At 43.0% G+C, this 25,562-nt stretch overlaps 1 protein-coding gene and 1 long non-coding RNA gene across 3 annotated transcripts in view; one reads left to right on the top strand and one right to left on the bottom strand.

Annotated features, from left to right (window-relative positions):
• The window catches only part of GCN1 (GCN1 activator of EIF2AK4), a 40,245-nt gene extending 16,377 nt beyond the window's left edge, over nucleotides 1–23,868 (top strand). Inside the window, exons 26-58 of one of the 2 annotated variants that reach the window (XM_064675361.1) lie at nucleotides 2,155–2,336; nucleotides 2,579–2,659; nucleotides 3,126–3,269; nucleotides 3,942–4,069; nucleotides 4,235–4,424; nucleotides 4,813–4,883; nucleotides 5,639–5,804; nucleotides 6,761–6,955; nucleotides 7,146–7,392; nucleotides 7,843–7,964; nucleotides 8,273–8,387; nucleotides 8,846–9,025; nucleotides 9,350–9,570; nucleotides 10,282–10,350; nucleotides 10,477–10,615; nucleotides 10,708–10,904; nucleotides 11,242–11,384; nucleotides 12,156–12,273; nucleotides 12,427–12,642; nucleotides 12,955–13,119; nucleotides 13,520–13,681; nucleotides 14,133–14,225; nucleotides 14,466–14,609; nucleotides 15,538–15,807; nucleotides 15,917–16,030; nucleotides 16,555–16,785; nucleotides 17,404–17,597; nucleotides 18,154–18,268; nucleotides 19,324–19,420; nucleotides 20,244–20,392; nucleotides 20,988–21,092; nucleotides 22,359–22,577; nucleotides 23,157–23,868. In XM_064675361.1, coding sequence (XP_064531431.1) covers nucleotides 2,155–2,336; nucleotides 2,579–2,659; nucleotides 3,126–3,269; nucleotides 3,942–4,069; nucleotides 4,235–4,424; nucleotides 4,813–4,883; nucleotides 5,639–5,804; nucleotides 6,761–6,955; nucleotides 7,146–7,392; nucleotides 7,843–7,964; nucleotides 8,273–8,387; nucleotides 8,846–9,025; nucleotides 9,350–9,570; nucleotides 10,282–10,350; nucleotides 10,477–10,615; nucleotides 10,708–10,904; nucleotides 11,242–11,384; nucleotides 12,156–12,273; nucleotides 12,427–12,642; nucleotides 12,955–13,119; nucleotides 13,520–13,681; nucleotides 14,133–14,225; nucleotides 14,466–14,609; nucleotides 15,538–15,807; nucleotides 15,917–16,030; nucleotides 16,555–16,785; nucleotides 17,404–17,597; nucleotides 18,154–18,268; nucleotides 19,324–19,420; nucleotides 20,244–20,392; nucleotides 20,988–21,092; nucleotides 22,359–22,577; nucleotides 23,157–23,282 — 5,108 coding nt within the window. In that variant the 3' untranslated portion in view covers nucleotides 23,283–23,868. The remainder of the gene's footprint in view (nucleotides 1–2,154; nucleotides 2,337–2,578; nucleotides 2,660–3,125; nucleotides 3,270–3,941; nucleotides 4,070–4,234; nucleotides 4,425–4,812; nucleotides 4,884–5,638; nucleotides 5,805–6,760; nucleotides 6,956–7,145; nucleotides 7,393–7,842; nucleotides 7,965–8,272; nucleotides 8,388–8,845; nucleotides 9,026–9,349; nucleotides 9,571–10,281; nucleotides 10,351–10,476; nucleotides 10,616–10,707; nucleotides 10,905–11,241; nucleotides 11,385–12,155; nucleotides 12,274–12,426; nucleotides 12,643–12,954; nucleotides 13,120–13,519; nucleotides 13,682–14,132; nucleotides 14,226–14,465; nucleotides 14,610–15,537; nucleotides 15,808–15,916; nucleotides 16,031–16,554; nucleotides 16,786–17,403; nucleotides 17,598–18,153; nucleotides 18,269–19,323; nucleotides 19,421–20,243; nucleotides 20,393–20,987; nucleotides 21,093–22,358; nucleotides 22,578–23,156) is intronic. The other variant, XM_064675360.1, reaches the window with a different exon arrangement.
• On the bottom strand, nucleotides 1,683–23,182 carry LOC135424282 (uncharacterized). Its single transcript, XR_010435140.1, has 2 exons — nucleotides 23,104–23,182; nucleotides 1,683–20,662 (listed from the first exon to the last, which is right to left on the bottom strand). It is a non-coding gene; the product is annotated as an uncharacterized LOC135424282 (long non-coding RNA).
• Nucleotides 23,869–25,562: the final 1,694 nt, after the last annotated feature.

Genomic DNA, 25,562 nt, shown 5'->3' with positions numbered 1-25,562 from the left:
GATCTCAGCAGTGAAGTGCCCGTGGCCTCTACTTGTTTGCTGTGTGGTGCTGCAGTTCATGAATATTTTATTATGGCATGGTTGTAGAAGGAGCACTTCTTTCCACACGAGGGCAAGCATATGATCTAAAATAAACCTTTTATTCTTTTATTAATGGAGATAGTTTTAATCTAGATCACTTCCAGAATCTCCTTCACAGGGGGGTGCTTGTGCCACTCCACTGACAGTGACAGTAGAGAAGAGGAGGGTTGGTGTGTGTCCTTTGGGGGCCGGGCTGGCTTAGGCTGTCTCACATCATCTGCTGTACTGCAGGGATATAGAGGTGGTTCACCCAGGCTTTGAGGCTGTTCCTCATCTATCTCAATAAAAGCTGCTGTGGTAGATGGTGTGTATTTTTAAGGGAAATGTGGGGTTCTGTTTGGTCCCTTACCCCCGTAGCTCAGTTCTCCCCTTGCTGTTCAGCTGCCAGATGTGCAGAGGTGTGACTGTGGCACATGTCATTGTCACAGCTGAGCAGTGGCAGTTGACCATGTTGAACAGCACTTCAGTGCTGAACAGCTTGGTGATAATTCAGTGTCTCCACTATGCAATTTACTGCCATAGTAAGTGCAAGTTCATTAACATTTGAATCCATTTTCAGGCTTATTTCCAGAGAAAAGTGGAAATATTTTGAGTCCTTCAAGATTTCCTACAGTGCTTAATTAAATTAATATCCAATTATTTTTTTCCACTTCTGCAGAAGAGAAAGGCAGTAGTTTCCATAGCACTTTGTTGGACAAGTCATGTTACGTTCCCAAATGATTTTTTCTCATTTTCAAAGTTCTTTGGAATGTAGTTGTTTTCTATGTGATTTAGCAGAGGTTAATTTCTCTGGTTACCATGAGACCTAAGACAGACCCTACCTTCTTGTAATGTGGATGATAAAATTTATCATTCATTACAGAATATATCTTAGCTTTTCAGCAGTCTTTTTCATGTTGGTCAATACCAGCCACTGTATAAATAGAACATTTATCATCTCAGATAAAGCTTTTTTTCTCCTGCTACATATAGAGGGATAGTGGTTGAAGCCTAGAAGTACCTGGCCAATAATTCAAAATGAAAAAAAAGTGTAAAAGCAAACAGATACTGAGAAAACAGAGAGAAAAAAATCCCACATCAGAAATGGAGGGGTTTTTACTGAAGCTGTTCATGTTAAATAGGAGCTCACAATATGTTTGGGATTTAATACTTCTCCCTTGAACTACTTTTGCAGTATCTGTGCCCTACATAAGCTGACTAATACTGCAGTATTGTATCTGCAGTGCTCTTCATCTGCATCTTGGAAATTTAAACTTGGGCGTTCTCTGTCAGCACAGATTGGATGTAGAAAGGAAACGTTTTCCCTAAGGCATCTGATACTTGAATTTTAACTGGACTAACTGAGGGACTGGAAGGAGCATTTGCTATATCCTATAGCCAAGGTTCTGTAAGAAGGAAGGAGCAAAATCTATGACAGAGGGAATCCAAAAGCTTTGATTTTTCAAGGAGGGGAGTTGAGATTTGCACCAGAATTAGATGGACCTCATTCTCAAGGATCCAGCTGAAGACTGGAATGATAGGTTAGCTGGTTTGGCAGGAAGTGTTTAAAGGAAATATAGCTGCCAAACAGGCCCTTGCTTTGGTACAAATGAACTTTAAAATTGACTAAAATAGATTTTATTTCAGCTTTGGTTGTGTAATGGATCTGATTTTGTGTCCCATCCCCTGCTGCCTGCAAGTATTTCCAGTATAGACAAAACCTCAGTTTTGCCTGTCTACTTTAATCCATTGAATTGTTTAAATTTCATTTACAATGTGTATTTTTGCACTGTTGAGACATTGGAAGTAATTTGGAATCCTAATGTGACTTTAATTAAAGCCAGACACAATCATAGAATCATTTAGGTTGGCAAAGATCCTTAAGATCATCAAGTCCTACCCTTAACCTGGCACTGAAATGCCAGAAGTCACTGATGGAGCAGGGGCATAGCAATACTTAGGGTCACTCAGCATGTTTGTGCATGAGGCTGAAGCTTGGCCACACACCCAAGTGTACATTTTATACCAATCAGTGTTATAAAAAAGCCATGGGGGGATCAGCTGTGTTCACAGGGTTGTTTTTCCTTTTCACAGGTGCTGCCCCATTATCAGCTCCAGCATTTTCCTTAGTCTTTCCTCTCCTGAAGACAGTTATGACCGAGACACCTCATGACAGCGAGGACAAGGAGGAGTTCCTGGTCAAGATTCTGCAGATCCTTACGGTCCATGCTCAGCTGAGATCATCAGGAAATGGCCAGGCATTGCTGGTGGATGAGGTGAGAGCTGTGGGGATCCAGCAGTTGATCAGATGAGCCTTAGGATAAAACAACTGATGTGTAAACTGGACAAAGCAGATTAATTCTGCAAGTTAAAGTTAAGAAGGTAGAGATTGTTTTATGTCACAGGTTTTGGTACCTATCCAGCCCTAGGTTTTGGTTGTGATTTTTTAAGAAATGTCATACACAGACAAGGTACTTCAGAGTCACAAGACATAAAACTTTTCATCTTCACTTTTCAGAATGGCCCAGAGTTGCTGCCCCGGAGGGACATGCTGGTTCTGCTGACCCGGGTGATAGGAACAGGTTCTCCACGGTTACAGGTGAGTCCTCAGCATCATAACTATCAGGATTCTCCCTAACTTTCATCAGCACCTAAATAATGGAAATGCACTCAACTGGTTTAAGTCTCTGAGGCTGGTGGTCGATACAGTCCCAATTTTCTCCTGTGTTTGTGGTATCTTGGAATAAAATGTATACATCTTTTTTTTCCTGTGGGTCTTATTGCACGAGACATATCCTTTAGTCTTCCACAGGTGACATTGTTTCCTTCTCTAAGGCCTTGCTCTGCTGAAGAAGTTCAGTAGTGGCTCCTCTCAGGGTTTGTTCTAAGGGATGAGATGGCAGAAAGGTCAATGATAAAAATCAGAGAGTAGGACTGAACTCGGTTTTGTCCCTGTTCTTTGGGAATTCCTCCTCCTGTGATGGCACTCAGCCCCTACTCTGCTCTTGCTTTGACAGAAGTACAAGTTGTAGTGGAATCCCTCATATTTCCTCGTGGCATTTTAGGTGTTGGCTTCCGAGGCGCTGACCTCGCTGTGCGCGAGCAGCAGCGGGGAGGACGGCTGTGCCTACGCCGAGCAGGAGGAGATCGACGTGCTCCTGCAGGCCCTGCAGTCTCCCTGCATGAACGTTCGGGATGCAGCTCTCAGGGTAGGTGGAATCATTCAGGGTCACACCGAATTCCTGAGATCTTTGGGAGGTGAATCTTCTCTAACACTGATGAAGAGAGGCTTCAGCTGTGATGGCAGTCTTAGGGTAGTGTGCCTGCTGGAGGGGGCAGTCTGAGTGATAATGCTCAGTGCTCTTTGTGCTAGATTTAGGGGTACTCTGGGTTTATGCACATCTTTGTTTTATTAAAACAGGTGTGATTAGGACAACTTAACACCTTCTATTTACAATTGCATAGACTTGGTCTTAGAGAGAGAAACTGTCAGAAAATTCCTATGTGTGTATTGGAAAGCCTCAGCTTAGTCACTTCTGAGAACATAGAAGGAAACATCCCAAGGGTGCTTGATTTTCTTTGCCATGAAACAAATTCCAGCTTAGCTCACTTGAGCTGTCTTTGTACTTAGAAGCAGAAAAGACTGTAGTCACCAGAGCCTCTCTGCATCCTGCCTGTGGAGCACTATTCCTGAGTTTCACCAGCTCACCTATTAGCAATAGGAAGTCCTTGACCAGCAGAGGCAGTGTAAGGCACCAGCAGACATGAATTTTGACACTTCCAACCACTGAGAGCTTGACTGGGCAAAGGTTTTAAGTGTTTTAAAGCATCTGTTTCTGAAAATCAGATCCTTGCACTGATTCTCCTGTAAACTAATTCAGGGACTGATGGAGCTACAAATGGTTCTGCCAACCCCAGACAGTGATGAGAAGAATGGACTGAACCTGTTGCGGCGCCTCTGGGTAGTAAAGTTTGATGTCAAAGATGAGATTCAGAAGCTGGCAGAGAGGTGAGAGTTGTTCTTGGCTGATTTTTAAGGGGATCTCTCCTCTGCTCACCTCAGTGAGCTGCACTGCAGGACTTTGCCCCTGCAGCTGGAGCTCTAGGCCACCTCGATACTACGTGTAGTACCCTTGCTGAAGGGTGACCCATCACCTCTCTCTGTGCCCTGCAGGCTGTGGGAGTCCATGGGGCTGGAGCTGCAGCCTGACCTCTGTTCTCTGCTGATCAAAGATGTCATCTACCACGAAGAGGCAGTGAGACAAGCAGGGGCTGAAGCTCTTTCCAGAGCTGTAGCTCAGTACCGAAAGCAAGCAGCAGAGGTCATGAGCAAACTCACGGAGATTTACCAGGAGAAGCTCTATGTAAGTACTCTTGTCCTAAGGGATTGACAGGCACGAGCTCGTGCTTTGTATTTTTTGTTGCTTTTCCTTTCGTCTCTCTTGAAGATGTGCATTGAGCCTACTGCTGCTGTGTTTGAGCTTCTCACAGACTTCAGTGTCTTGCACCAGCAATAGCACCACTGTACTGAAGGAAGGTGTGCCTTAGGTGGTCCAGGAAGGCTGTGACAGGGCAGGGTCAGTTTAAGTCATTTGGGGTCTAAACTTTCTTCTTGTTTTTTTACTGTGCTCTTCTGGTAGTGGTATCATACCTCTGTGCAGTATTATCAAATGGCACTGCAGCTATGGCTGACAGATCCTCTGTGTCCCCATCCTTGGAAAAGGAATTCTGATGAAATTTTTTTCCTTCCAGAGGCCACCTCCAGTTTTGGATGCTTTGGGACGAGTGATATCTGAATCACCACCTGACCAGTGGGAAGCAAGGTACAGTCATCTTCAGATTGAGCTCATCATTTCCTGTGCGTCTAAATGAGAATTTTTGATTTTTATTTAGAAGAACAAATTATACCCAATTGTGTTGAAATGCTGGTTTCACGTGTCCTTCTGGTAGAGAATATTTGTGCCACTCAAGCAGACTGGGCAGGCAGAACTGAAATGGTTTTAGTTCCATCAAAATACTGGATCCTGTCTTCTCTTTGTCCTAATAAGAACAGTCTTTCTCTCAGACTGTCTGATTTTTGTCTTATCTTACTGTGTCCTCACCTCTGTATGGGCCATTGATTAGTTCAAGAGCAGCAGTGCAAACCTTAATGAACTGGATGAATTCCAGTTTGGATAATTAACTTTTTGTTTACTTGTGTACAATACAGGTTTAATTGGAGATCATCTTGTTTGCTTCTTGTCTTGAGCTAATCTGTCCTTTAGTCTGATGTACCTTGTAAAGCTGCTGTATTTCAGCAGCAGATGAGGTGATCCTGATGTCTAAGATGGCTCAAGTATCTGTAATGCGTAATCGAGATAAAAGTCCTTCTATGGCTGAGGGATTGTTGACCTTTTGGGAGGCTGCAGCATGGGGTTATTAATGAGATACACAGAGGTTGGACACTCTGAGGCTCTTTGTTTTCATTATGGCTCGTTCTCTCTCAATTTTTTAATGTACTGCTGATAGCAAATGTGATTGTGAGCTCAAGTAAATTCTGTGAAAAGTCAGTAAGCTTACAGGCTCACCATCTTCACAGGTGTGGCATAGCTCTGGCTCTCAACAAGCTCTCAGAGCATCTGGACAGTTCTCAGGTGAAGCCCCTCTTTCAGTTTTTTGTGCCGGATGCTCTGAATGATCGCAGTCCTGAGGTCAGGAAGTGCATGTTAGATGCAGCTCTTTCAACGCTCAACACTCATGGCAAAGTAAGTCTGAACATTTCTTTCTCTAGCAGTGGAACAAAGATGTGATGAAAATGTAGATAGTGTCTTGGAGCCCACAGATTTTATTTTTAAAAAATTTTTTTTTCAACTTTCTTAGAGGTTGCCATTACTTGTAACAGCTGAAAACTTCATTTAGGAGTTTTTGTGTGTTCAGAGTTGTTCTGTTAGTGTTGACTAAGTGTGGTTCTTCCCTGTCATTGCTATAAAAAAGAAATACCCTTGAATCAACTGGATTTGAAATGGTATAAAACTAGAGTAATAAAAGTGAAATCAGACCATGGATCTTTTAATACTGGGAAGATGAGAATTCCTTTTCAGGCTTCATGTGAAGCAAAACATGAAAGCTTGCCGATTGTTGGCTTAATTAAACTGAAAACAGCTGAAGTTGTTGAGGGAACTGAGGACCATCCTTCTCCCTGCCAGCCCTTTCCAAGCAGTGTCACATGGGGGAGGTGTGCAGGGTGGGAATTGCTCAGCTTCTAATTTCCTTATACTTGCCAGTCACCTCTGGACAAAGGTCTGTATTCCTGTTTAGCCCAAGACAATCTGGGTATTTTCATATTATTCGTTCTTTCCTTCTGTTTCTTAGAAAAACTGTGTGAAGTTTGTTTGGTGTTTCTGCTCTCCCTTTGCAAATGGGGCAAGCAGAGGAGCAGGCACTGATGCTCAGGCCCGGGAGCTTGCATTGCTTCTGGCAGAATATCATGCTGGCAGGCTTGGGGAATCTAATTTTGAAGAGCTGACTTCTCTCTAGCAGGAAATATTTGTTGCCTATTGGGATGGCACAAGGTTTTATGCGATGTGACACATGAAATGAACTGTAAATACAGTGTGATTGTTCAGTTGTTGGCTCAGAGAAGAACAAACAAGTCCACTGAGCATAGCAAATCTCATTCTGAGTGGACTCTAGTGGCAAGTTCTGTGGTTTTGTTTTTCAGGACAATGTTAACTCTCTCTTGCCAGTGTTTGAAGAATTCCTGAAAAATGCTCCTAATGATGCCAGCTATGATGCTGTCAGGCAAAGCGTGGTCATTCTGATGGGGTCACTGGCAAAACATCTGGACAAGAGTGACCCTAAAGTGAAACCAATTGTTGGCAAACTTATAGCAGCCTTGTCCACCCCATCTCAGCAGGTAGGTGCCTTCTGGGAGGAGTTCTCAGGTTCCCCACAGAGGCAGTTTAACACTAGGATACTTTTAGGGATGTCAGAGAGATGAAAAATGGTTCTGGTGACAGAAAGGTGTCATTGGGGGTGCAGTCTAGGGGGGAGTTATGTTAGTGATGAATATTTAGTGGTCTGATGGCTGGTGGATTGTTTTACAGGTTCAAGAGTCAGTGGCAAGCTGTTTACCGCCTCTGGTGCCTGCCATTAAGGAGGACGCAGGAGGAATGATCCAGAAGCTGATGCAGCTGCTTCTGGAGTCTGATAAGTACGCTGAGCGCAAAGGTGCAGCCTATGGGCTGGCAGGGCTGGTCAAAGGCCTGGGCATCCTGTCTCTCAAGCAGCAGGAGATGATGACCACGCTGACCGACGCCATCCAGGACAAGAAGAACTTCCGCCGGCGGGAGGGTAAGGGACAAAAGCTTTTCCCTCCAGATACCCGATATTTCTCTGTACCCACTACCACTCTGGTCAGATGAAGTGCCTGCACCCTTGTGCTTGGCTTAGCTACATTTATTTTACTAAAGTTTGAAGAGAAAGAAATGGGAAGTGACTGTTTTGAGGCCATAAAATTGCTCTGTTCACATCGTGGTGGAAGAAGGGTTTCTGGTGCTAGACCATACACATGTGCCCCTCCCTCCTGTTTTCAGAGGCAGGTTTTGCTGGGGGGGCTCCTTTTCTGAGGTCACAAATCCCCACTACAGCACAAGCCACAAGGGCAAGAAAGCAAGAGACTTTAAGCTGTGAGGTTTTAAGTGCTTCCGGAGGAATTGTCAGATATTTTGCAAACAATTTTCTTTTTCCATCCGCTTTATATGAAGTTGTGTTTTCCTCTGACTGTGCTTTTTGGGTTTTTAGGGGCTCTGTTTGCCTTCGAGATGCTCTGTAGCATGCTTGGGAAGCTCTTTGAGCCCTATGTGGTTCATGTGCTGCCTCACTTGCTCCTTTGTTTTGGAGATGGGAACCAGTACGTGCGAGAGGTAAGCGCCTTCACTTTCTGCAATCACAGAGCATTAAGAGAAAAACAAATGGAATGGTTATGAATCCTGTTTGTAACCAGGCAAATTGAGAAGATGACCTATCCCTTGAGATACCACTAATAACAATTTGATCTTCTTAATAACTGGAAGCATCTGATTTCGTTGGCCATTAATTGGGAGCTACTTAGCCAGCTGCATCATTGTACTGAGACACTATTTACATGAAGGCTTTGTTCCCAGTGAGTCTCAGAGGAAGGGAAAAAACACGTGTTGTGTCACAGTTTGTGAGTGTTCTCTTCTCCTTGGAGGCTGCAGATGACTGTGCCAAAGCCGTGATGAGCAATCTGAGTACTCATGGAGTGAAGCTGGTTTTGCCATCACTTCTCGCAGCCCTAGAAGAGGAATCTTGGAGAACTAAAGCTGGTATGGAGCAATATCTGACTGACAAGATGAGACTAACTCACAGTGCCCTTCTCTGTCATTCCCCTCATCCCTACAGATGGCTGCGATGGTTTATTATCTGTGGAACTTTTAGAGCTCTTGAGATACAAATGAGTTCTCTGACACATTTGGGCAACCTTTTTTCCCCTCAGCATATTGCAGGGACAGTTTGTACTTCTGTCTCTATAGAAGTACACCAGAACCTGGAATTTTCCTCCCACACTTCTTTTACCGAGTACAAAAGAAAAAAAAGTATTTTTTAGTGTCTTTAGGTGTCACAGAGTGGCTTGATGCATTTCAGCCTTTCTTTGTGTTCTCCAACTGGTAGATTTGAATTTGAGATAAATGTGATTATCTTCTCATATCGATTCTTAATGCTGTGTATTGTTTTGTGTTTTGTCTTGTCTTTTTTCATTTTTTTTTGTGTACTTTGTGCACAGGCTCAGTGGAACTGCTGGGGGCTATGGCATACTGTGCTCCCAAACAGCTCTCTTCCTGCTTACCCAACATCGTGCCCAAACTCACTGAAGTGCTGACAGATTCCCACGTGAAGGTGCAGAATGCAGGGCAGCAGGCTCTCAGGCAGATTGGGTCTGTCATCAGGAACCCAGAGATCCTGGGTAAGAACTGCCTGCATCTCTAATGTCCTGACATGACAGTGGTTTATAACAGCAAGATTTAGGTTCAAATGCAAATTCATATAGAAATTAAACTACTCCTATGGGAGTATAACATGCAAGCTTGACAGCTTGTCTGCTTCCAGGCTTTTTAAATGCTCCTGTCCCTTTTGTCAGCTGGTGTTAATAGGGTTTCCTCTGTCCCTGTGCTGCTGGTTCCTTTAGAATGATCTGAAACATCCTATGAGAGAACACCAGCTCAGCCTGACAATGCGTGTTTGGTTAGGTACAAATAAAGTTTTTTCTCTCCCTTTAAAAAATGTTCAGCAATCGCTCCAGTTCTGTTGGATGCTCTCACTGACCCCTCCAGGAAGACCCAGAAGTGTCTGCAGACTCTGCTGGATACCAAATTTGTCCATTTCATTGATGCTCCATCCTTAGCACTGATCATGCCAATTGTTCAGAGAGCTTTTCAAGATCGTTCCACAGACACCAGGAAAATGGCTGCCCAGATCATTGGGAACATGTACTCCCTGACTGACCAGAAGGTGTGGTGCTAAAAATGCTCTCTAACTGTATTACTCTAATACATTACTGGTAGGGGATGACAGGCAAGCCCTAGAGAGAATTTATTTGGCTTGGAGATTTTCCTGTTAAGGTAGAAAATATTAGCATCCATGCAGATTGTTTAATTAAATGTATATAAATGAACAGATCATGACTAAAGACAGTGACAGTTCTCAGATGCTTAAGACTGTCTGCTCTGTGCTTTGGTCACCTAGTTAGTACCATATTTATCCCTGCAAAAAGGTCTTGTAATTTTTACTATATAAGAAATGCCTTAACAAACAAACAAGTGAAGCACAGATCAGCTGCTTACAAATGGATCCAGGGTTTGTTTGAAAAGTATTTGTAGGACCTGAATGTAGGCTTAAGATCTATGTTTAATTTTTGTGCTGATAATCTCTACATTTAAACCTTGTGTAAATGTTAACAGAGTTGGATTTTCCTTAGACAGAAAGTGCTGGGTTGTGAGTGAGCATAGAAAAGGTTTTGATTTGTACAGAACTGGTGGTGTTTCTTGGACTTGCAGAACAACTCACTGTGCTAATTTGCAGGATTGTGAAAGCAACTGATTAAACTCTCAGGATACTAGGGATGTTTGCTAATAATAAGGGGTGAATGTCCTTTACAAGAAGGTGACTTATGGTTTTCTTCATTTTGAATCTGGTTCTTACTCTCTGGGTTCTTTGTTTCAGGATCTGGCTCCATACCTGCCCAGTGTGACTCCTGGACTGAAAGCATCTCTGCTGGATCCTGTTCCTGAGGTAAGCCTTTAGTACAAAGTTTTTCTTTCAGTGCATTAGGTTGGACATTGCCCTAACCAGTCTGACACATCTGTTGTAGGAACTCTGAGAGGGTGTGTTGCAGATCTCTGTTTCTCTTGTCTGTAGGTGCGCACAGTGTCTGCAAAGGCACTGGGAGCCATGGTGAAGGGGATGGGAGAGTCGTGCTTTGAGGATTTGTTGCCGTGGCTGATGGAGACACTGACATATGAGCAGAGCTCAGTGGATCGCTCTGGTGCTGCTCAAGGTGGGGACAGCCATGTCTGAATCTCCTATTAAACCAGATGAGCTGCTTGTTTCTCGTGTGTATCAGCTCTGTTCCCTGCTTTTTTTCCTCAGGTCTGGCTGAAGTTATGGCTGGTTTGGGGGTAGAAAAGCTGGAGAAACTTATGCCAGAGATTGTAGCTACTGCCAGTAAAGTGGATATTGCTCCACATGTACGAGATGGTTATATCATGATGTTCAACTACCTGCCAATTACCTTTGGAGATAAGTTCACTCCCTATGTTGGACCCATCATTCCTTGTATCCTTAAGGTATGTAGCAGACATGAAGAATTTTATTTATTAAAGGATTAAAAAAAAGTCTCCAGAGTGTTTTTAAGTATCATTTCCAGAAACTGTGGGACATGTCAGAAAAAAGGGGGAATTTAAATTATAAAAATTATTTTTTCTTCCAAGTTGTTTGCTTGCTGTCTTTCGTTTGTAGTCACCAGCCATTTCTTGAAATCACCTTTGTGCATTCACAACTCCCCAGTTCATTTGCTTTTCACGGCCGAGAGAGAAAAACATAGGTTTGTTTTCCTCCTGTAGCTTTTGTGTATTGTGCTGAACCCCCCCCAGTTTTCAGAGCCCCTTTTGTGTCTGTGTTCAGGCTCTGGCAGACGAGAACGAGTTCGTGCGGGACACGGCGCTGCGGGCGGGGCAGCGCATCATCAGCATGTACGCCGAGACAGCCATCGCGCTGCTCCTGCCCCAGCTCGAGGATGGCCTGTTTGATGACCTCTGGAGGATAAGGTAAGGGATAACCAGCTTATCCACAGACATTTCTTTTCCATGGATGAAAAGCTAGTGTGATTTAGACTCTGCATTGCTCCTCAAGGAAAAGCAGAGAACCTCCCAGGAAGCAAAATCAAGTGCGTCTTTTTGCTTGTTGATTCGAGTATGATGCCTTATAACACTGAGGCTGCAAAGCCCTGCCAGCCTGGATCAGGTTTCCAGATACCTGCAGAGTATCCCTGCTGGATTATTAATTCTGGTGGTGACTGAAATGCACTTCCAAGGCAGTTGATTTGGCAATATTTAGCCCTCATGTATTGTTTTTCATTTTTCCAAATGCTGAGTAAGTTATTGTTCTCCTGTGTATGGAAATGTGCAGTGGAGCACTCACAGCTGATAGTAGTTGCTCAAAAATTAGTTGCACTAAATGATTTGTGTCAGCTGAGTGCTGCTAAGTGCTGTTACCCCAGGTGAATGTCATTTGGGTTGAGACAGATGCTGGCAATGTCTTGCTCCTTTTTAGAAGCCAGGCCATTCTCAGATCCGTTGCTTTGATTTGGAAATTCTCCCAGCCTTTCCAGTTTGGAATTCATTCCTTCCCTTTCTCTTTAGCATGCTGCTTTCAGCCATGTTGGCAGACTGGTGCTACACATCAGCCTGTGCAGTGTTTCAGTGCTGACACAGCTCTGCCTCACATTTGGCTCCCATCTGTAGCTGATGTCCTGTCAGATTTTGACAGGTACCACCTGAGTGCCCTGTTTGTAACACCTGACTTGCTCCTCTTGGCAGGTTTAGCTCAGTTCAGCTCCTTGGAGATCTTCTATTCCATATCTCAGGAGTCACTGGAAAAATGACCACAGAAACTGCCTCAGAGGATGACAACTTTGGAACAGCCCAGTCAAACAAGGTAAAGCTGTTCTTGTGTGTTGTGCTTTTATTTCTTTTTTAATTTTCTTATTTTAAATCAGCATGGAAAGCCTGCTGGAAAGACAGATTGAGTAATCATGTATTTTTGTAAGTTTCATGAGTGGATAATACAATTTATGCTATTTCTTTTCAGGCTATTATTAATGCTCTGGGAGTGGAGAGGAGGAACAGGGTGCTGGCAGGGCTGTACATGGGCCGCTCTGACACCCAGCTGGTGGTGCGCCAGGCCTCCCTGCATGTCTGGAAGATTGTTGTCTCAAACACTCCTCGCACGCTGCGTGAAATTTTGCCAACACTCTTTGGGCTTCTGCTGAAATTCCTGGCCAGTACTTGTGCAGATAAGCGAACGGTGAGAAATGGAGTTGCACCTTCCTCTTTCTGCAGGTGACTCTAGAAACTGATTCCTGAGGAACACAGGATAAATCACTTCAAAGCTGTCACCACTTTAAGTGTTCTGAGCATGAGCATGTCTGAGTTCTGTGTTTGCTGAAGGCAACTGTGATGAGAGTAAAACTAATTTTTCTGTGGTTATTTGTAATAGTAGTGTTTCTGTTCGTACTGTGAACAGTAGGTTATGATCAGAAGTTAACATTTGCTTAAGTTTCACCTTCTTAAGTTTTATAAAAAGGAGAATAGTTAATTAATACATTTCTGGGGACAGGTTGCAGCACGGACATTAGGAGACCTTGTCCGAAAGTTAGGAGAGAAGATCCTTCCTGAAATCATTCCTATCCTGGAAGATGGGCTGAAGTCAGACAAGAGTGATGAGAGACAAGGAGTCTGCATCGGGTTGAGCGAGATCATGAAATCGACCAGCAGGGATGCGGTGAGTTAGATGTTCCAGGGGGAAATTCTCAGTTTCCAAGGTATTTATGTTATGGTGCAGGTACTGCACTTCAGACAGAATAATACACATAGTGCTGGACTTGTTCTGTGGACTGAATTCAGGGCTTATAACTACACTGAGTTGCTGTTCAGGCAAATGTATGGATTTGTATCTGTTGGTAAAGTCTAACATTGCACAGTTCTGACTTATATGAAAATCTTCCACTAGGTAGCCTTAGAGCACTGCAGCTTGTTTGTACTGAGTAACTCTGCTTGTCTGCCAATATATTTCAATTAAACTGCAATTTAGTTTCAGTTGTGCAAATTCTGCATTCTCAGCCACTTCACTAGGATAAATGTGACTGTTGTGCTTTAGGAATTCTGTAATTTTACCTCTTCAGGTTCTGCTTTTCTCCGAGTCCCTGGTTCCTACAGTGAGAAAAGCACTGTGTGACCCCCTGGAAGAAGTCCGTGAGGCTGCAGCCAAAACATTTGAACAGCTGCACTCAACAATTGGCCATCAGGCTCTTGAAGACATCCTGCCCTTCTTGCTGAAGCAGCTGGTGAGCATTGCTCAGCATTAGTCAACAACCTGATTAATGATGCTGTGGGACAAGTTTTGAATAATTTACTTAAAGGAGAAGGAGGATTTTAGAGGCAGACCTTCCAGGGAATGGCAGCGATATTTTGTCTCCTCCATGGAGTCATCCTAGCCATTGGTAGGAAGGATCTTGTGGCTAAAGCTTAGGCCTAAAAGTTGCTACACCTGGCTGTGCTATGGAATTGCCATTGTCATCTGCTTAAGTTGCTTGGCCACTATGCCTGAAATGGAAAATCTTTCTAATGTGACAGAAGAGTGTGGTTTTGGTCTTGCTATGTAGTAAGAGAACATTTTTCAATAGAAGGGCTTGGTTTTGGTTATATGATCACAGGGTAAATTGTCCCTTGAAACAGGGTTTAACTCAGTGTGTCACAGATAATTTCTCAGGTTTGTTACTTTCTCTTTCCCTGTAGGATAATGAAGAGACAGCTGACTTTGCTGTGGATGGTCTTAAACAAGTTATGGCTGTCAAGAGCCGTGTGGTGCTGCCTTACTTGGTGCCAAAGGTACAACGGGAAACAAATTCTTAACTTCATATCTGTGCTGTTTCCTCTGCTTGCTGCCAGTTTTCTTTGGACCAATATGGCAAAAGGAAGATCATAATTTGAAATTTTCTTCTGATTTTAAGCTCAAAACATTGTAATTTGGGTTGCGATGCATAAATTTTTCATGTTGTAGATGAAGTGAGATTCCTTCTGAAATAACTTTGTCTCATTTTTTTGGTGTTATTTTTTTGGGTTTTGTAGCTGACTACCCCTCCAGTGAACACCCGTGTGCTGGCTTTCCTCTCCTCAGTGGCAGGGGACGCTCTGACACGGCACTTGAGTGTCATCCTGCCTGCCATGATGTCTGCACTCAAAGAGAAGCTGGGCACCAGTGAAGAGCAATTGGCAAGTAGCACAGCTCAGCTCTTTGTTGTGACAGGTTGCCTGAACATAGTGCATCAGGTTTACTTCCCAGCCCAGAATCTGTGTTCTCTAGATTCACAGATTGCATGTTTAATTCAGTCCATTAGCTTCTCCAGGATGAGTCTTTTTGCCTGGTGGCATATTGTGAGTCAAAAAACGTATGCTTTCCAAATCTATTTGTATCCATTTAAAAGTCTCTTTGGCCTGCTACAAGACACAATTCTCAGTTTACTTATTCCTGGAGAACTGCCAGAGTGTCTAGTTAACTTCATATTTATTCTTGGTGTAGAAGACTGAGAGATTAAAGGGCTGCAGGAAGGAAATCTCCTGTTTTGCATGCAGCACTCCTCCTGTACTGCTTTCCAAAACATCTGGTGTTTGGACTCCAGAGAACATCCTGGAGTTGTGACTGCGGACAGACATGTACATAATCAGTCAGTGAATTAGGAATGAGTGACAGAGTCCTGTTGTCTGTCTGCCACGGATAACCATTAGATCAGCTTCTAGCCCCAAGTCTGCCTGGAGATCTCTCATGTACCCACAGATGTGCTTGTAATTAGTGTTATGACTCACAGCATTAAACTACCTAAATCAGAAGAATGTTATCTGACAAGACTCACAGTCTGTCTTGGATGAGTAAGATGGGGAAGACTGAACTACTCTTAATTTTTGTAAATTAGCCCTCCTGTAGCTGGTGCAGCAGAGTTTGGTCACTTGGTAAATGTTAAGAATTGGTCATAAACCTATGTCTGCTCCAGGACTGAGACAAGCTTTTAGTGGTGATGTTAGCAGCTATTTAATGAGAAACAATTAGCAAGTGAGGTGTGTTGTAGTATTTCTCTAAGAGAAAATGCTGGGGCTAAATCTGTTCTGTTTGAGAGCTAATGTAAAGTTAATTGGGACTCTTCAGGAGATGGCAAACTGCCAGTCTGTAATCCTGTCTGTGGAAGATGATGTTGGACAAAGAATTATAACTGAAGATTTGCTAGAAGCTACCCGCAGCCCTGAGCTGGGCATGAGACAGGCAGCAGCTGTCATGCTGAATATCTACTGCTCCAAGACAAAAGCAGACTACACTGGTCATCTCAGGAGCTTGGTTTCGGGCTTGATTCGTCTGTTTAATGACACCAACCCTGTGGTTCTGAATGAAAGCTGGGATGCGCTTAATTCCATCACCAAGGTGAGAGGCATCTTGAAAAGGTGTCAGGGTAATGCCTGGCCCAAGAAGACTTCACAAAGAACATGGATGCCATGTTGCCTCATCTTTGTCTCTTCCCTCTGTTCTGCAGAAATTAGATGCTGGGAACCAGCTTGCTCTCATTGAGGACCTGCACAGGGATATCCGGATTGTAGGGAATGAGGCCAAGGGGGACCATGTGCCGGGATTCTGTATTCCTAAGAAGGTAAAGGATCAGAATGGATGTGGATTCATCACAGCCACAAGACACCCACCTCTGGGGAGAGCTGACTGATATGACTTTACAGCTCTTAGAAGCAGCAGCTATTTGGGCATTCCAAACCTGTGTGTTGGAGAGACTTTTTGTAGGTTACAGCTCTCCTGAGTTACCCTCCAGAAGAGTCCTCTTGTAATGAGGTCTCTGACAATTCTGTTATGCATGTAAGTCATGGTCACTGGCTGCTTTTTGTGGGCGAGTAACACTGGACTTCTGTGCCAAATTTGTCTGGTTTAAAAATTCCCTGAGCTGCCACCACTTTCCTCATAGCAACTGGCTTAGTAAGGCAGAGAGGCATGAAATCAAACCAAGTAAAAGTAGGTCTGTCAATGTGGAATCAGGCAGCTGAAGGTCAACAGGAAATTGAGAGAAACCCTCCAAGTTTGTGCATCTGGTGCATAATGAGAGCAAAAATAAGGTACATATTTTTTGCATCTTAGCTTCTAAGCTTTCTTATCTGATTTTCGTGACAGGGAGTGACTTCAATACTCGTGGTGCTGCGAGAAGGTGTTTTAACTGGTAATCCAGAGCAGAAGGAGGAGGCAGCAAAGGCCTTAGGGCTGGTTATTAAGCTGACTTCTGCTGAAGCTCTTAAACCATCTGTGGTGAGCATCACTGGGCCGCTTATTCGAATTTTGGGAGATCGGTTCAGCTGGAATGTCAAGGTGGCTCTGCTTGAAACATTAAGCCTGCTTTTAGCTAAGGTAAGATTCAAAGTATTGGTGGTTTGTGAACATTTTCCATGATAACCTTCAGAAATATCTGTTGCTGTTCATGTAAATACAGCTGGGATGCCTGCTGCTGTGGATTTGATATTTAGGGATAGCACTGTAACTGGATTGCATTCTTCCAGCAGCTTCTGGCCTACCAAAAGAGCCCCCAGTGCTGAATTACTGGTCTTTTTTATAAATATTGCTAAATGCTGATCCCACTTTCCAGTGATTAAAGCCCTCCATGTAATTAATCTCTCCTGTGTCCACCATTTTTATGAATTGTTAAGTGCAAAGATCTTATGTATCTTTGAACTAAGCTGAGCTTTTATTCAGTGCTCTGTATACAAAAGGCTGTTCATGACTGTAAAATCTCTCAGCGTTACCCTTGTGTTTCAGTATGCAGAAAATAAGATTAAATTTGAAAAGGTTAATGGTTTTGTGGTAAATTATTGTTTCATGTTTTTCCTCTTTTAGTAGCACATTAGATCTAACAGGGGCTCTCTGATAACAAACTGCTGTAGTAGAGGTCATGCTGTTTCCAGGCTTTGATCTCCAGCTGCTGTTTCAGACTTGACCCCACCACTTCCCATTTTTCCATCTCTGGAATAGGTTGAGATTGCCCTGAAACCATTTTTGCCCCAGTTGCAAACAACCTTCACCAAAGCTCTACAAGACTCAAACCGTGCTGTTCGTCTTAAAGCTGCCGATGCTCTCGGCAAACTCATTGTCATCCACGTCAAAGTGGATCCTCTCTTTACGGAGCTCCTGAATGGAATTCGTTCCAGCGATGACTCTGCCATCAGGTAAGCTGCAGCTGATGGCTCAGATTTTACTGCTGACTAAGGGTGAAAGAAAGGGCTGGGATGGATGAACAAAACCCCCAATTCTGAGAGTAACATGTTAGTGAAAGCAGTTACCTGTTATCCCAGGGTTGTGAAAAGTGTGGATGATGGAGCCTGCCTGGGTCAGAAGCTGAGCTGTGAGTGTGTTTGGGAGAAGCAGTCCTTGGTGTCCTCCCCCCTTCTCCTCTCTCCTGGGCACCCCCAGCAGCCCACTTTCAGATAAAAGACACTATCAACTGCCAGTCTGACCTGAAGTAATGCAGCTGTTCTAGTATCCTAAGGGCACACAGCCCTAAGACATGGACTTCCTGACTTGAGAATTTTTTTAATGTTTGAACAGTCAGAAAATATCTATGGTGTAACAGACAGACACAAGTACAGAAACATGGAAGTACTCTCTAGGATGGAGTTTTCAGCAGTGCACAGAGAGGATCAGTCTCCCAAACTGTAAGGCATATCAGTGTAATTGCTGTGCAAGAATTTGCTGCAGGTATCCAGAGCAAAATTTCTCTTCCAGGGACACGATGCTGCAAGCGCTGCGGTTTGTGACACGAGGAGCTGGTGCAAAAGTCGATGCTGCAATTAGGAAGAATATCAGCACGGTGCTTCTGGGGATGCTGGGACACGATGAGGTACTGCTTCAGCCAGCTGCAGAGGAAGGACCCCTGCTGCAGACAGTCTTTCTCTTACATTTAAGATCTGAACCTTCTAACAGAGTTATTTTCTAAAATAACTTCCGAGGAAATTCCTAATGATGTAGTCAGGAGCAAGAATTGGAGATCCCTGGCCCAGTCCCTAGTAACTCTGAAAATCTGCCAGTTTAATGTTTCCTTGGCAACTGCTTATGTGGGTTTGACCTGTAGCTCCTCACCAACAGGTTTGAGCCAGCTCTACAGTCAGGATTTGCTTTTTATCTTGGAGAAAACCTGCAGTACCCTCCCTGTGAGCACGGATGTGTGTTTGAAGCCTCTCAGCTGGGGTTTATTGTTTAGTGTGAGAAATTTTTCAGATAATGGCAGATTTTTCTCCAACAAGCAAGAAGCTCTCCAAGTTTAATATAGGGTCTTTTTTATATGACAGATAGCAACAGTAACATCTGTGAGATTAAAATTAATCATCTAATAATTTCTTTCTTATGTCAGTCAGTGCAACAGACATGCAACTGTTGACATTCTAGAAATAGAAAAATTGAAACATTCCCATTGGGTTGTAAGTTTCAGTGAGAAGATCAGTAATGGGATCGTCACATAAGGAAGCCAAAATAACAACAGCCTGGGAGTGTTAAATTAAAAGTAGTAAGAGTTTATCACAGAGATGAGCTCATCCAGAGATGGCTAGAAGTAACACTTATAGTAAGTGAATCTAAAGTAAACTCTTGTGAACACATCTTTTAAAACATTCACTTTCATCTTTATGACTTTTCCATTTAACAAATCAGAACTTAGATAAGATCTGTAATTCTTCAGTCTCTGCTGGCTTTTTTGACCATGGATTTGGCTTTAAGTTCCATTATGTAAAAAAAACCTTGTGAACTGACAGAAATCCACAGGGATTAGGAGTGAAATACTACTATTTATTTCCTCCTTCTCTTTTTGTTTCCTGTCATCTTCTGGCACTTGCTCTGCTTGCTGCCTGTCCCTGGTGTGTTGAGCTGAACCCGTGTTCCTGCTCTCCCATTCCCCCTCAGGACGCCACCCGCATGGCCTCGGCCGGCTGCCTCGCGGAGCTGTGCGCGTTCCTGTCGGACGAGGAGCTCAGCACTGTTCTCCACCAGCACTTACTGGGTAGGTGAAGCTGTTCACAGGGACTGGAACTGATTCTGAAAGCAGGCAAGATTCCTTCTCAGCCCCTGGTTCAGGCTTTGGGACTGAATCTCTGCTCTGTATTTTCTTGTGCGTTTCTTTACCCGTGGCTGTTAATTTGTGCACCCTGGTACACAGTGAGCACAGGGTACTGGTTGTCATTTGGGGATAACCAGACTCTTTTTTCCCTGGATTTGTTATCAGATGACTTGATAAAAGTACCAACATGGCTGAGTAATTTCTGGTGCTGACACAGAGAGGGTGGGAGGTGACAGGATGTTCAGGCAAGGGTGGACAGGAGGGCCATCCCACCTTTTGGCTCATGGTAATTGCAGACCACACGTGGTGGCTTCACATGCTTCTGAAGAACTGACCGATTTGTGTCCAAGTTAGAAAAAAACCACAAATTTTATAGGAACTCATATTGTTTGGGAGTGCTACGGATCACTCTCCCCTGTGAGATTAAAAAGGGAATCTGTTAACTGGTATCAAATTACAAATGACTTTTACAATTTTATTAGAGAGTCAAAGCCTGTATAATTTTGCAACCATCAGAAGTACTTGAGTTGAACAAGAGAGTCCCTTGTTTGTGTGTGCTTCCCTGTCTGCCCAGGTGCTGTTCCTGCCTGGTACAGGTGTTGTGTTTTAGCTCTTTTTGGGAGGAGTGAAGGAATCAAGGCACCCCTTTAGATGCTTCTTGTTTTTTCATTTTATGGCAGTGAATTGACAAACTGCCAGAAGCCTCCTCAGATGAAGAGGAATGGATGGTGGGGGACTTGCCATAGTTCTCTTCTTTCCTCTGCAGCAGACGTGTCTGGCATCGACTGGATGGTGAGGCACGGCCGGAGCCTGGCTCTCTCCGTGGCTGTGAACGTTGCTCCTGGCAGGCTGTGTTCCCCAAAATACTACAACAGCGTTCAGGAGATGATCCTCAGCAACGCCACGGCCGACAGGGTGAGTCCTGCCTGAGGATGGGCGAGCACTGTCACGAGCTCTTGTTGGGAGCAGCTTTGAAAGGTGTGTGACCAGGTTCTCTTGTGTTACCAAAGAAGACAAAAACCCCCAAGTGCCATCTGGAGGTTCTCCCTTGGCTAGGTGCAGTTTTTATGGTGAAATGACACAACTGTTCTGGTTCTTCAAGTTCTCATCTCTGTGGAGATGAAGATTAAATAATCTTCAACTGCAGAGTAGCTTTCATTGGGAGTAAATTCCACTTCTGTTTCCCTGTGAAAGGTGCAATTCACAGGCCAGGTTTACAAGAAGAGCAAATTATTTGTTTTAGCAGGATTTTAAATCAGGGGTTGAATGAGTAGTTTGGGGTAGGGTCTTGGGGGCTCGGTGGGGCCTCCCACCTTATTCCATCTGGCTCATGGTTGCATTGGGACTTTTTCATCATATCACCCAATAACATTAACCCAATGTTTTCCTGCTTTGGTGCTGCTGTTCTTTTGAAAGATGGGTTTAGCCTTCCACAAAAGCTGACAGACCATGGTTATAAAGGCTGTTGAACTCTGCTGCAGTAACACCAATTCTTTTCTTTATGTTGAAGATCCCCATTGCAGTTAGTGGCATCAGAGGGATGGGCTTTCTCATGAAATACCACATGGAAGAGGGAGGCAACCTGCCTCCCAAACTTTCCAGCCTCTTTATTAAGGTAAGAATTTTTATGGTAACTACCTGGTGGTGTTGTCATGTGATGTGAATCTCTCTCTGAGCTAACTCAGGAGTGCCTCTCTATTAAATCTCTGAAAAATCTAAACATTTCTTTTTGTGGCAGAGCACAGACAGAATCACTGTATCAGCCTGCTTTGCAACTGTGGATACAATACTGCCTTCCCTGCTCTAATATGGAAATTTGCTTTCGAGCTTTCTGTGCTAAACCTCGGGTCTGAATCTTATAAGTGCATTTTTCCCTTGCAGTAACAAGCAGCTGGCAAGGAAGCAGAGAAGAGTAGGGGGGAGCTGTTGGGTTTTAAGGTTGCAAAAGGTTAAAGGGCCTTTGTTAGAAATGCATCAAATACCAACCCTCACCTTACCTGAGAGTGTTGATTTTCAATTCCTAGCTATTTAAGTATTCTACATCAAAATTCCTTTATTGGTTGTTCTAATTTTTAGGTGTGTGGCTGGATTTCTTTGGTTTCTTTAGTTGTCTGCCCTCCCTGCACCCTCCACTCCCCCACTGTCCCTCTTGGTAGATGGGTAGATAGAGTGAGGGGTCATGCTGGAGCATGTTACATTTTCAAAGTTTACATTTCTTTGCAATTTACTTGAAAAACTACCAAACATGCAAGTTGGCATGATGCAGGCCAACATCCTTTAAAGCAGATTTTTTGTTTGAAATCCTACTTTTATATATTAATATTGTAGTATTGTGTTAAAATGTAAAATACCACAATAGTCACAATGCCTTTATCACCGTATTAATAATGCACTTGACATTCAGATATTAGCTTTCATGTTTTAGGTGTGTTAAGATTAAATTAAAATACAAAGCTCTGATATTTTTTTTAATTTTAAAGTGAAACCCGCTGTTGAAATGCACCTTATACTCCAACCAGAGACTGACTTGGCCATTGCTGCTGAGTGAGTGTATTTTAGAGGTGCTGACACTATCAGCTTTTCTGCACTTAGTGGTCATTGTCATTTCCTGAGACAGTTGAGAGAAGCATGTGACACTCTCAACCACATTTATAGAAATTTTCTTTGAAAAGGTGTTTTGCTTTCAAGGTTTGTTCTTCTCTTACCCAGTTTAGTCAAACTTGTTGGTATCAAGTGTATCTCTTGTGTACCTGTGAGTTGAAAACTGTTTGCTTTTCTTAGTATAGTTTAAAATACTTAAATTTGAAAAAAAATATAAACATCTGCTTTAAATACCTGTTCTTGGTATACTTGAATTTAATTGCACCTTTGTATCCTTCAGTGTCTTCAGAACTCGTCCAGTGACATAAAATTAGTTGCAGAAAAGATGATTTGGTGGGCAAATAAAAGCCAACTTCCCCCACTGGATCCTCAGACAATTAAACCAATTCTCAAAGCGCTTCTGGACAACACAAAGGACAAAAACACCAGTGTAAGAGCCTACAGTGACCAGGCTATTGTCAACCTTCTGAAGATGAGAGCGGGTGAAGACGTGCTTGAGGTATGAGACACAAGGAAATGTCATTGTTGGTAGCAAGGCTGTGTCACCTCACTCTGCATTTGTCTGTGGTGCCTGCAGCCTCAGAATGCACTGGAAGTCTCTTATGAAGTAGGTGGAGTGGGACATTCCTATTTGCATTTAGGCCTTCAGCAGTATTCTCATGCTAAGCCCTGAAGAAATAAGTGATACTGATACTGCACAACCCAATGGTGCAGCATGAACAGAATCAAGGCTTTTAACACCCCCCCTGTTTGACAAATGCCTTAAGCCTCCCCTGTGCTGGAGTTCCCTCAGTTGGCACTGATAATTTATTGCTTTGGCCACTTGTGTGATCCCACTGCAGTGGTGCTAGGGGGTATTTTAGAATGGACTACTTCATGCATCCATTTCCAGACCTGTTTTCTAAGTCTGACCTGCTTTTGGATAGTTCCTATGTCTGGAATTGTAAAACCAGATGAAGAATTTTGGTATATTTGAAAGATTTTTAGCTAAATGCAGCTTGTAAGGCACTTATGCTTATTCTTACTTTGAGTGGTGTGTCGTAAGGAGTTGGTAATTGGTGTTGCCTTCCCTCCACAGTCGGTTTCCAAGATTTTAGATGCTGCCAGCCTGGAGCTCCTCACCGAGAGCTGCCGGCGGTCCCTGCGGAAGCTGGCTGGGCAGGCTGACTCCGAGGAACAGATTGATGACACCATCCTGACGTGATACGGCTCCAGAGGACACGGAAACACTGAACCAGCCGCTGCATCAGCATTTCAACTCCAAACACCTATTTTAAATGTTTTCATTTTTGAAAATGTTAATTCTGACGGGATTTCAGGAAAAGGACTCCCAGAGAGTATTTTAGTATCAAATATACCAGAATAGCCTTAATTAGACCCACATTAGCTGAAAATTAAAAATTTGGTCCCCTTTTTGAAACAGATAATGAGCAAGAGACAGACATACTAACCAGTACTGGTCAGTTGTGGCCAGTTGTGAGATGTGGCTAGAGCACATCAGGCTTAAACTCTGGTGACAGCTATTTCCTTTCCAAGGTTTGTGCAAAACCTCCAGTACTGGAAGTGTTGTTGGTCTTTCCACGCACCCTGGGAAGCAGGAATAGAACTCAGTGAAAGTTCAGTTGCATTGTTTTTTGTGTACTGCTAACTTGCTGCTTGTGACGGTTCTGAAGACTGAAAATCCCTGTAAAACGAAGTATTTAAAATAGCCTTAGAAATCACAGATGGGAAAGGGGGATTAAATGCAGTCTGTTTAGAGAAGGAACATTTAATAAAGGCTCTGACTTTGATCCTGCTGCTGTAAACTGTTCTTTTCACAAATGCATTTGTCAACAAACTCATACTGTGATTTACTTTTCGGACCTGCTTGTTTTAGGGGATACAGTTTGTAGAATGGGCAGCACTGTGGTCTCTAAAAATCTTTTGCAAAACTGAGGCAAGCCAGGGTTTAAGGCCAAGCCAGAACTGACATTTAATGTAATTTGTAATTACTCCTGTTGATTTCCAAAGCATTTTTGATGACAGACAGCTTTTCAGTTATCCAACTTGTGAAAAGCTTTCCATGTTTAGGTCTTCAAAGGCTTCACAAGATACTTGGCACTTCCACCATTGGGTTTTTTGGTCATTGACTTGTGCTGCTCCAAGAAAGTATTTTATTTTACCTGGCCAATATATATCTCTTTAAAAAAATTATTTTAATTTACTAATACCTTTTGTGTTACTTGATGGAAATAGCGAGAATCTTGTTGCAGAATACAAATTTTTAGAAGGCAAAATGAGCTTTACATTCCATGCAGAGTAACAGTTAAGTGAGTCTTATCTGTTTTCTGAAACTCACAGAAGGTGGTTGCACCTGAGGAGCCAGAGCATTAAGATTTGTTGTTTCAAGTGGTGGGTGGTGTGTGGGGAATCTTTCTTGATTTTTGTAACTCTGGATGGCTCAAACCATGGTGATGGGAGGACAATACAGTATTATACATCATAAAATTTGAAAGCATAAAATGGAACCTCGTGGAACACACATTCTGCTAGAACCAATTTGTTGATTGCTGTGGCAGTAGCAGCAAACACAAAAACATTCAATTTTTACCATATGCCTCAAACAGCAAGATACAGTCTCGAGTATTTGGGAATGCTGTGCTTTGTTCTGGTCAGAAGTACAAGAACCTGTCAAAAGGTTCTTGATGTTATGTCAGCTCCTGAGCCTGTGGTGTATCCTCCTGACAACAGGGAATTGCTGTAGGAGTCAGTGGAGGGGTGTTGGAAGGGACTTGGGAAAATCAGCCATTTTACCCTGTATCTAAGATGGACTCAGTTCCAACTAAAGCATTCCTAGCTGAATTCCACATAATTATTTTTTAGAGAATTGTAGGATGGAGATCTGATAACCTTTCTATGCCATCTATTTAATTATATAAACTTTTCAGACTATCAGAACTTACCTCATGTCTAAAAAAAAAAATCTTCCTTGCTGCTCCTTGAGTCCATTGCTGCTTGTCCTGTTCCCACAGACATTGAAAACACTTTGTCAGTTCATTTTTGCAGCAACCACATTGTTACTTCAGCGTTCTAAACTAAATAAGTTTAGATCTTCTAAGTATCTTCTCATAGATTTTCATGTTTTCTAAGCAAGGTCTGGGTGTTCTTTTGTTGCAACACTGCTGTGTTGTTGACATGTTATTTTGTGTTCAGCTACAAAGCCAAGCTACAAAAATTACTCTGTAGCTAATTATTTCTAATCTTGCATTTATGCATTTCACTGTCTACACAACTGCAGCGCTTCCCTTTTGGTCTGACTGAAATTGTGTTCTACTTATCACATTTAGCTGCATTCTGAAGGTGTTTTTTAATTCTCATTTTTGCCTTTCAAAATACTTGCAAATCTTAAACCATCTTAAAACTACGTATTTTGCACAGAATTGGTAATAGAGTGAAAACTCAGCTAAATGCTCTTAAGGATTTGGCAGCTCAGGGCACTGGAATG

The sequence above is a fragment of the Pseudopipra pipra genome, chromosome 18, assembly GCF_036250125.1.
Source record: "Pseudopipra pipra isolate bDixPip1 chromosome 18, bDixPip1.hap1, whole genome shotgun sequence".
NCBI classification, from domain to species: domain Eukaryota; kingdom Metazoa; phylum Chordata; class Aves; order Passeriformes; family Pipridae; genus Pseudopipra; species Pseudopipra pipra.
Note: the sequence above shows the minus strand (reverse complement) of the source record. Positions and strands in the feature narration are given on the sequence as shown.